Raw genomic sequence first — 10924 nt, 5'->3', positions numbered from 1 at the left:
GTACTCTCCAGCATAGAGGAGGTAGAGTTGGACGTGGCATAGATTTTGATGCAGAGCCCGATGCTCAGAAGGATATTAAGACTCGAGCTAATGCTCAGGATGACATTGAAGTGAAGGTTCAGACTACGTTAGAGGTGGCGACACTGACACTGAAGTCAAGTGAAATGTCTGGTAAAAATGTATACATGCATATTGTCTTTTTCTAAAATTTCAATATAGTTGTTATTGGTTATTAGATTATTCAAAAACTCCGATAAAGTCATGTTTTTTCAGAATATTTTTAAAACTCGGTAGGTTTTATTTCTTTGTTTTTTCTTTATGTAGTAAGAACCAGAGATCGAAATCATGAAATTACATGATTGCTTATAAACGGACTAACGGAGCTGCAAAGAGCTGTTGTGGTGTAGGGGATAATTACAAGGAGGATTTAGAGATATGGGAGGATAGAGTAGTCCCTGTTGATTCTATAATGAGGAAGATGATAGAGAAGTCAGGTGTGCACCCGTACTCTCCAGCGTAGAATAGTAACTTATTTGTAGATATGACTTATCCTTAGGAACTTGAATAACTATTTTTTTACTCCTTTGTAATATTTTAAAATAATCTTTTGGAAGTATAATCAAACTGATAGATGCTCTTTTCTCAAAAGATTTTCAAAAGATTTTTAAACTAATTTTATGAGAGTTATTTAAGCTATTTATTTTGATTGTTATATTTCTTTGTCTCTCACATATTGGTGTAACTTTCAATTTCACAAAAATTTGGAGCGTTGATTGTACAAGAAAAACAATACAAGAGAAATAATCACAAGCATAGTGAAAAACTAGTTACTAGTATTCCTGGCCCTCATTCTAGAACCCCATGATGATGATGATGCACCATTCTTACCTGTTTGAGATTTTCTATTCAATTCACCAACTTGTTCCATCCATTTACTTGTTCTCAAATTACCCAAACCAAACAACTCTGAATCATACTCTTCTTTAAGCTTTGGATTCGACAGCGTCTTATAAGCTTCATTAACTTGTACAAACATCTTGGTTGATTCCTCTTTCTTCAAACCATCACGACAAACATCAGGATGATACTGAAGAGCCATTGTTCTATATGCTCTTTTTATATCATCTGTTGTTGTTGCTGTATTGGAACTCAAACATAGTATCTTGTACAAGTTTCCATCACTTTTTGTGGATCTGCATGTAACTGAAAACTGTTTTGTACGAGGTTGTCTTTGATGATTATGATGATGTTTGTATGGTTTTGAAATGTTGATTAGGCTTGAGCTAGAGTTGAAGGATAATAAAACATCCATCTTGTTTCTTGTTTTTCTCTATGTTTTTGAGAATGAATGTGGGTGTTCAATTATTTATAGACAGAAGAATGTTAATTGAATTTATCTTACTAAGTTAACTCACATCTACCGTATCAAAGTTTGTTAAATGTATAATAGAACATTATTCAAACAATTGACATTAGGACAATGTTTTGTAGCTGGAATGGAAAGAGACACGCAGCTACAATTCACATTGTGAATATTGGTTTTTCAATCATTTTAAAAGGGATTGTCCTAATAAATAAATAAATCAGATAAGATAAATAATAAATAAATAAGTTAAATTACTAAAATAAAATAATAAAATAAAATAAATAGAGAAAAGTTAAATTTTATCAAATATAAGTAGACAATTATTCAAACAATTAATATTAGGATAATGTTTTGTAGCTGGAATGGAAAGAGACATGTAGCTACAATTGGCATTATGAATATTGGTTACTGCATAACTGTTGACCTTCATAACTATGTTTTCGGAGATCAATCTATTTAAAAGTACTAACTTTATTGCCCAACAAAATATTTTGGATGATATTATTGTCCCTTTACTCGTTAGGCAAGACCTACTTAATAAAGTTAGACCTCCCTATCCTAATGTTAGAAGCTATTTTATTCAAACATTATTGAGTTTTCAAATATTAAATTAGAAGAGACTATTTCTATTTTATTCAAATATTATTGAAATTTCAAATATTTGTTTTCAAAATATTATCCTCAGCGTTGTTGACCTGAGATTTTTCGATTAAGATGGTTCGACACTGATGGTACGTCGATCATATGACCTCAACTAGCATCTTAAAGTGTTAGTATGAGAAACCTCAAGCAAATATCTTGATAAAATGAGTTGAAAGAGTCTCAAAAATAGACCTGCACTACGCCAAATAAGGGAAAAGAGGGCGCTTTTTTTGGCCTATAACAGCGCTTTAAAGCGCCCTCTAATCTGGCGCTGGCATAGGTAAAGACAGCGCTTTTTTTCCTGGTGAAAGCGCTGTCTAAAGTGGCTCTTTAAGCCCTTTAAGGGCCACTTTAGAGGACGCTTTTTAAAAAAAGCGCCCTATAAAGTGGAAACATTTAAGGGTTTAGAGGGCGCTTTTACTGGAAAGCGCCCTCTAAAGTGGAAACTTTTAAGGGTTTAGAGGGCGCTTTTACTGGAAAGCGCCCTCTAAAGTGGAAATTTAAAGGGTTTAGAGGGCGCTTATTTTGGGAAGCGCCCTCTAAAGTGGGTGGTTATTTAAATTTTTTTTTTTAAAAAGCGCTATATTTATTTATTTATTTTAGACAACCTGTATATTGAAGCAGTACACCCAAAACTGTATAATTTGAAGCCTTTTTTCACACATTGCATTCAACAAGCCTTATATACAACAATCCATACATATACAACAATCCACTGATATATAATCGTTTAACTTCTAAAGATTCTAAATATACAACCAATTCATAACTTAAAAAGAAATAAAACTAAGTAGCAAAAACATCTCTGAGATGTATGTTTTTTTTGCTAGCAGCAGTCTTCTTAGCAACAACCTCTTTTTGTTCAATATCAATAGCATGAACCTAAAATATCATAAAATTAGTTAGGTGAAGTATAAGATCAAGAATTAACATTTTCTATGCATAAATATCATATAATTGTGTTTATACCTTTTTTTTTTATGCAACTGACTCGATTTGCTGCGTAATCCCCTTATATTTTTGGTCCCTTATCTTTTGAAGATAGAATTGATATTTGTTTAGATGGACATGTTCCATGTCGTAGAGGGATACTTTCAAATATCCAGCATCATCATCTACGCGAATGAGACTTGACGACAATGGAACATCTCCATCTAAACAAATATCAATTGATACTTTCAAGTATCCCTTGCCCCTTGCACGAATGATTGACTTCATAATAGCCATTTTACCTGTAATAAAGAAAACAATTAAAATCAGATGACAAATGTAAAAACAATTAAAATCATAAAAGTCATTTTACCTGTAATAAAGAAAACAATTAAAATCATTTGACCTGTACCTTTTTCACTAAGTTCTCTTTCTTTTCTTGGTTGGAATATGTTCTACATGTCTCTTAACAACACGGACGGTTGGATTGATCCAAATACCCTCATTATGATCATTTCTAATATATGAATCATTTGATATAATATTCTCATCTTGATCATTTCTGGTAAACGATTCAATCTCAACATCAATATCACCTTGATCTCCAGTGTTTTCATCAATTACTTTGTTGGAAAAAAGAACTATAGACCATTTCGTACTTTTCGGATCATTGACATAGAACACGTGTCTAGTTTGAGAGGCTAGAATAAAAGACTCATCTTTGTATCCCACCCTATTAAGATCCACTTGCAAAAATCCTGACTTATCCATTCGAATGCCGTTATTATTTTCAACCCACTTGCAACCAAATATAGGAATCTGAAACTTCTCATAATCAAACACCCAAATGCGCTCGATAACACCAAAATACGACAGATTTGCAAATTTGGGGTTTAAGTCCTTCACACTTGATATGTGCATTGCTTCAGCTACCACGGTGACACCACTATTCTGCATAGTACTTTTATCATCTTGTTCTTTGGTATAAAATGTGTATCCATTAATCGCGTATGCGCTATAAGAAAAAACATGAAAACTTGGACCATATGCTAAGCATCTCAACCTTTCTGTTATTGAAGCGGGATCTGAATAATACTTTGAATAAATATGATCCTTAAACCAAGGTATAAAACATCGATTGTGCTCTTGTACTATCCAATTTTCATTTCTATTGGGATTTAAACCTCGGAGAACATCCTTGTGAATTTCAACATACGGCTCAACCTCATTCTCATTGTGCAGAACATACAAATGCACTTGATCCCGTTCGACCCTTGATACTGCCACGATTTTATTTCCAATTAGATTTTTTCCTTCTTTCTTTTCGACAAGCTGAGACTTGGGGAGTCCGATTGACTGAACATTAGACAAATATTTAGTACAAAACTCAATCGCTTCTTCAACAATGTATCTTTCAACCATACAACCTTCTGGTCGACTTCGGTTCTTCACGTACCCTTTTAAGATTTTCATATAACGTTCAACAGGGTACATCCATCTCATATAAGCTGGTCCACACAATTGTGTCTCTTTCACAAGATGAACAACTAGATGTACCATTATGTCAAAAAATGATGGAGGAAAAAACATTTCAAGCTCACACAAAGTAATAACGATTTCTTTTTGCAACATTGGTAAGATCGCAGGATTGATCACCTTACTGCAAATTGACTTGAAGAAAGAACACAACTTAGTTATAGAGCTTCTTACTTTTTCTGGAAGAATAGAACGTATACCTATTGGGAGAAAATGTTCCATTATAACATGGCAATCATGGGTCTTTAAACTCTTTAACTTGAGGTCTTTCATAGACACAAGTCTTCTAATATCTGAAGAGTACCCTTCTGGAACTTTAACTTCACTTAGAAACTTACACAATGTTTTTTTCTCCTTTCTAGATAGAGTATAAGCAGCAGGCGGTAGATATGTTCGTTTTCCTTTCTTCAAGGGTCCTAATTCAGTTCTTATTCCCATCGCTATCAAGTCCTTTCTTGCCTTAAGGCCATCCTTAGACTTTCCTTGTATATTGAGTAACGTGCCAATAACACTTTCAAATACATTTTTTTCAATATGCATAACATCAAGAAAATGTCTCACATACAAGGACTTCCAATACGGAAATTCAAAAAAAACTGACCTCTTCTTCCACCCACTTTTGACAAGTGTCTGGGCAAAAGGCTTGCCAAACTGAGTATCCAAATCTTTCACCTTTTCAAAAATTTGATCACCCGTCAATATAGGTGGAGCTCTGCCTTGTTCTGTCTCTCCATTGAACGCCTTTCTCCATCCACGGTAGTGATGATTTGAATTTAAGAATCTCCGATGACCGAGAAAGACATTCTTCTGACCAAACTCCAAGCGCTTCCAATCTGTTTTATCTTCACAAATAGGACACACACATTGACCTTTTATGCTATACCCTGATAGATTTCCGTATGCTGGAAAATCATTAATTGTGCCAAACAACATCGCCCTCAAGTTGAAACTTTCTTTCCTATATCCATCATAAACCTCCACACCGATCTCCCACAAAATCTTTAAATCTTCGATTAAGGGCTTCAAGTACACGTCTATGTCATTCCCTGGTTGTTTAGGTCCAGAAATCAACATAGACAACATCATGTACTTACGCTTCATACATAGCCATGGAGGTAGGTTATAAATCATAATAATCACAGGCCATGTACTGTGTGAGATACTCTGGATACCGTGTGGGTTCATTCCATCAGTAGATAATGCCAAGCGAAGGTTTCTTGATTCTTCTCCAAATTCAGGATAATCATTATCAATTTTCAACCACTGTGGTGAATCTGCCGGATGTCGATACTTTCCATCTATAATTCTTTCATCTGCATGCCAGGTCAAGTGTCTTGAATCGGTTTCACTACGAAACATGCGTCTAAATCTCGGAATAACAGGAAAATACCACAAGACTTTTGCTGGAGACAACTTGTTCTTATATCGCGAGACACCGCATTTAGGACACTCATTTAACGATGCATACTCATTTCGAAACAAAACGCAATCGTTTGGACATGCATGTATCTTATCATAGCTCATGCCAATAGAGCACAACATCTTTTTGGTCTCATATGTTCGATTGGGAAGAACATTATCCTCAGGAAGCATATCTTTCAAAAGGGCTAATAACTCTGTGAAACTTTTATCCGACCATCCATTGCCCGCCTTTAAATTGTACAACTTTAATACCGCAGACAATCTTATGAATTTAGTGCAACCATCATACAAAGGTTTCTCTGCATCACTTACCAACCTCTCAAACATTTCGGGACAATCCTTAAGATCTCCTTCAAGTGCTTCTGCAATCTCTTCAACTCGATCACAATCGTATGTATCTGCGCCACTATAGTTTGAGGCATAGGTCGTACTATCCCTCGGTTCAACATTCTCGTTACTTTTCTCACCATGCAAATTCCAACATGTACAACTTCGATCAATTCCATGCCTCATTAGATGCGATGTCAACTGAACTGCGTCAACCCGTTTCCCATAACAACAACCCAAGCAAGGACATATCATTCTACTGGGGTCTTCGACGTGCGCAACGGCAAACTTAACGAATTCTGATACCCCATTCTCGTACTCTCTCGACAATCGATTGGAAGACATCCATGTATTATCCATTACTAATTAGAATAAACAAAAAACAATTTCAGAAGAGAAACCAAAAATGGGATGAGACAAAACAATTTCGCTTTATTGAGTTAGTCTCTGTACAGGGCATTCATGTCTCCATTTACTCTATCAAATAACATCCATACCTAAACTTCTTAAGTTACTAGCTACGCTATGTACGCTAAGTTACTAGAATCAAAGGTTTCTAATGTCTCTATAATGCAACCATAACCGAACCTTAACAACAGTCTTTGAATGTGATTCATAGCGATATCAAATTCAGCAATTTAAAAACCAACCGTCAATTGCCTAATAAACCCAAACTATTTAAATGACTATGAATATTGAAACTTTACAGGTCGAAACAAACGTAGCATAGACAACAATAACATAAAACTGAAATGGGGCAAAGCTAAAACAAAGCAATAGTGCAAGTAATAATGTATGCATCGTGTACCTTTGATTGGTAGAAGGAGGAAACGTCGTAGATCGATCTAACAGAGGTGGAAGGAGAACGCCTTAGAAGTAGCGAAAATCGTAGCAGTGAGAACCCTAACGTGAAAAAGAACGAAAATAACAGAGAGTGAAATAACAAAACGCGCAGTATGTTATAATTTTAATGTTTACTAAAGGGGACCTTAGAGGGCGCTTGTGGAAAAAAAGTGCCCTCTAAAGGGGGCCTAAGAGGGCGCTTATGGAAGCGCTCTCTAAGGCTTTCCAGAAGCGCTTTATAAACTGGAAATGCACATGGACTTATAACAGCGCTTTATTAAAAGCGCCCTCTAAGGGTAACCTTAGAGGGCGCTTTCTAAAAAGCGCCATGTATTGTTGTCCCTCTATCTCCTCCTTATTTTTTCGCTTCACCTTAGAGGGCGCTTTATTACAAAAGCGCCCTCTAAAGTGCGCTGTCTATTGCTCCTTATTTTTTCGCTTCACTTTAGAGAGCGCTTTTGTAATAAAGCGCCCTCTAAGGTGCGCTGTCTATTCCAGTTTTTGGCGTAGTGCTGATAAGCTATTCTGCACTATGTTTAGAGAACACTCTTCCCCAGACTTTGGATACTTAAAAGATTGAGGAAATCAATGATGAAGAGGGATTTATGAACTCAATAAATTTCTTCAACGAAGGAGCAGTTGCTAGCCTCTAAGCACTTAGAGAATGTGGGATAGTGGCTTCAGCGGTTTCAAAAGCCATAACAATGTGGAAGAACATGGAGTAACGAGTTGCATGCATTCAAGTGGCAGGTCAGTCCCTCTAGCGTTAGAATTGTCGAAGACAGTGAATCCTATGTAGTATTTATAGCAGACTCATGTGTTATAGAAAAAAATTAGTAAGTTTCACATAAAATTCTCTATAAAACTGGAGTACTCAAGCTAGAGAGAGAAACAATTTGTGAGAAATTATGTAAGTCTGCGTCCCTCTTTATTTTTGTACTTTTTTGTTTCCTTAATTGAAAAAACTTTAATTTTCTTGTCATTTACTACATTATCTTTTAATATTATTTATTTCAATTTCTTGTTACTTCAACTCAAACGTCGTTTTGTTTGAAGTCCATTCACGCATTGTCTACAATCAGACAGTTCTGGTTACGTCTTATTGACGATTGGAGGAAACAAATCATAGAGTTCTTGAATAATCCAACAAGAACTACATATCAAAAGATCAAATACATGACTTTATGTTACATAATCATGGGCAACGAGTTGTTTAAAACAACTCCTGAAGGAGTTTTACTTAAATGCCTAAGTGAAAGTGAAGCCTACTTGACAATATTTAGTGCATATAATAGATCATGTGGCGCCCATCAAGCAGGCCATAAAATGAAGTGGGTTTTATTTCGACAGAGAATATATTGACTCACCATGTTAAAAGATTGCCTACAGTTTGCTAAAGGTTTCTAGGAATGTTAGAAGCACGCAGAAATTCAACATGTTCAAGCCAACTAACTACACGCGATAACCAAACCTTGTCCATTCAAAGGTTGGGCTTTTGACTTGATATGAGAGATCAAACTAGCGTCCTCTAATTGTGTTTTCTAAAATCAATCTTAGTCTTGGACCATGTAGGACATTTAAAATTTGCACCCTTAAAAATAAACTTGGCATCCTTCCAAAATATTTTGTTTGACTATAACTTTCTTAGTAAAAAAAATAATATCCAATAATATTAGTCATTTTTCAAATCTTTCACAAAAACCGTATTAATTATAAAAAAAAATTATGAGACTTTTATTAATTTTTACAAGTCAAATTTCTTCGTTAAAAGTTTTGCAATTTTATTGCAATTTTTATGTTCACACTGCATATTTGAAAAATCAATGAATTTTTACCGATATTTTTGAAAAGTACAGTAATACTCAGTAAATTACATGAATTTATATTGGAGTTTTTGGAAAAATCCAGTAAATCACCATCATTTTTATCGACATTTTTAAAAAGTTCGGTAAAAATGTATACATGCGTACTCTCTTTTTCAAAAATTCCAGTAAAGTTGTTATTGGTAACCGAATTTTTCAAAAACTTGGTACGTCTTATTTCTTTATTTTTTATTTATGTAGTGAGGACGGAAACGACATGATTGCTTCTAGACAGATTGGCAGAGCTGCAAAGAGCTCTTGTCTTGTAAGGGATAATGACGAGGAAGATTCACATATTTGGGAGGGTAGAGTAGTCCTCATTGATTCTTATAAGAGGAGGATGATTGAGAACTCACATGCACCTAGTACTCTCCAGTGTAGAGGAGGTAGAGCTGGATGGGGCATATATTTTGCTAGACGATAGTCTTAGATCTAGAGGGGTGAATAGATACCGAGTTAAAAAAAATTGACAACAAATAATTTTGAAAATTTTATGACGCGGAAGCAAGTTAAAGTATTCCGGATCAAAATATTTTAATCGATCGCACTATCAAAAAACTTGGATATGCATAGTAGTGACAACGGTGTGATATCAATCTTATCATGGATCATGTTGACTGTAAAGTGCTAACTTTCTTGCCCAACAAAATAAATTGGGTTACATTATTCTCTCTTATTAAACAAGACCTACTTTAAAAAATGTAGACCTCCCTATCCTAATGTTAGGTTTTGTTAATTTCTTTTTTATAAAATAAAACGAATCATGTTGAAGGTTGAAAGTGTCAACTTTATTGTCCAACTCAATATGTCATTGAGAAGATGATAATTATAAATTGTAGTGTTATCTTTTTTAAATTAGAATTCCACCCTTTATTATTAAGATGGTGCTTGTTAGTTTCGAGTGCCCAATTTTAATTTACGAGAAGCACAACAAATCGATTAGTATGCATAAGAAACAAAACAATTGTCAATTTTTTTTTTCACTTTAGTAGTGTGCATTGATTTCCTTTTTACTTTTAATCTTTGGGTTTTTACTTTTACTTTCAAATATCAACTATGCGTGTCAAAGTTAAGTTCGAATTCAATACCACTTATTAAGCAAGAAGAGACTATTACCATTTGTTTACCAGTAATTTCTAACAAACAACCGCTAGTCCTCCAATATTATTAATCTTGGTAACTTACAGGATCGACTAGATTGATCCTAGGACATGTGTCTCAAGAACTAGTGTTATAGTGATTTGATTCATGATTAAGTTTGTTTCTGGTTTATGAATGGTAATTAGGGTTCTTTATCTAGCGTTAATGGTACAAAGTAAAAGGTGTTTCGACAATAAACTCTAAACGAAATTTAAAGGCTTATGACTTTAAAGATAAAGGATAAATGGCAGTAATTCTGTAAAAAGGATTTTTTAAAGATAACAAAGGTAATTGGCAAAAGTAAAGATAAATAACTTGAAATAAAAGGTTTTAAGTTTGAGAAGATGCTGGAAATAAATGTTTGACGAAATATAAAGGTAAAGGTAAAAGCAATGATGAAAGACTTTGAAGATAAAGGCAATTCGACAGAAGGCTTAAATAGAAATAAAGACAGTAAATGGTTTAATTTAAGTAACTTGCATTAAAAGATAACATGAACTGTAATCATGGAGTTCTTCATACATACATTTTCAGCAAAGACATGTTTCTCTCGCTCTGGTACTTTGAGTATTTTTAGTGAATTTTGTATATCAGTTTGAACACACGAAATCTAAAAACTAAGACTCCTATTTGTAACAATTCGACCCTAACGGTCTCTACACAGATGATTGTCACGTTCGACGTTTTCAAGCGTTGCGTGTCTCAGATGCTTCCACGCGTTCGCCTGATGAAACTACTTCGTTTGAATTTTAAATCTTTCTCGCTCGAAGCTTCGAATCTTCCAAACGCCGATGTCGAAGAGAACTTGTGGAGATCCTAAAATCTTCTAAGTCTTAATCTTCGATAAAATGGTCCT

At 34.6% G+C, this 10924-nt stretch overlaps 1 protein-coding gene across 1 annotated transcript; it reads right to left on the bottom strand.

Moving 5' to 3' along the window:
* Window positions 1-733: 733 nt before the first annotated feature.
* Window positions 734-1494, bottom strand: LOC127084809 (chaperone protein dnaJ 20, chloroplastic). The gene has a single exon (XM_051025329.1). It carries the CDS (start codon window positions 1310-1312, stop codon window positions 824-826), a length of 489 nt encoding a protein of 162 aa, XP_050881286.1. The 5' UTR covers window positions 1313-1494; the 3' UTR covers window positions 734-823.
* Between the last annotated feature and the right edge of the window lie 9430 nt (window positions 1495-10924).

Source organism: Lathyrus oleraceus, chromosome 1 (genome assembly GCF_024323335.1).
Source record: "Lathyrus oleraceus cultivar Zhongwan6 chromosome 1, CAAS_Psat_ZW6_1.0, whole genome shotgun sequence".
NCBI lineage: Eukaryota > Viridiplantae > Streptophyta > Magnoliopsida > Fabales > Fabaceae > Lathyrus > Lathyrus oleraceus.
The sequence above is the reverse complement of the archived record's forward strand: the minus strand, read 5'-3'. Positions and strand labels throughout refer to the sequence as shown.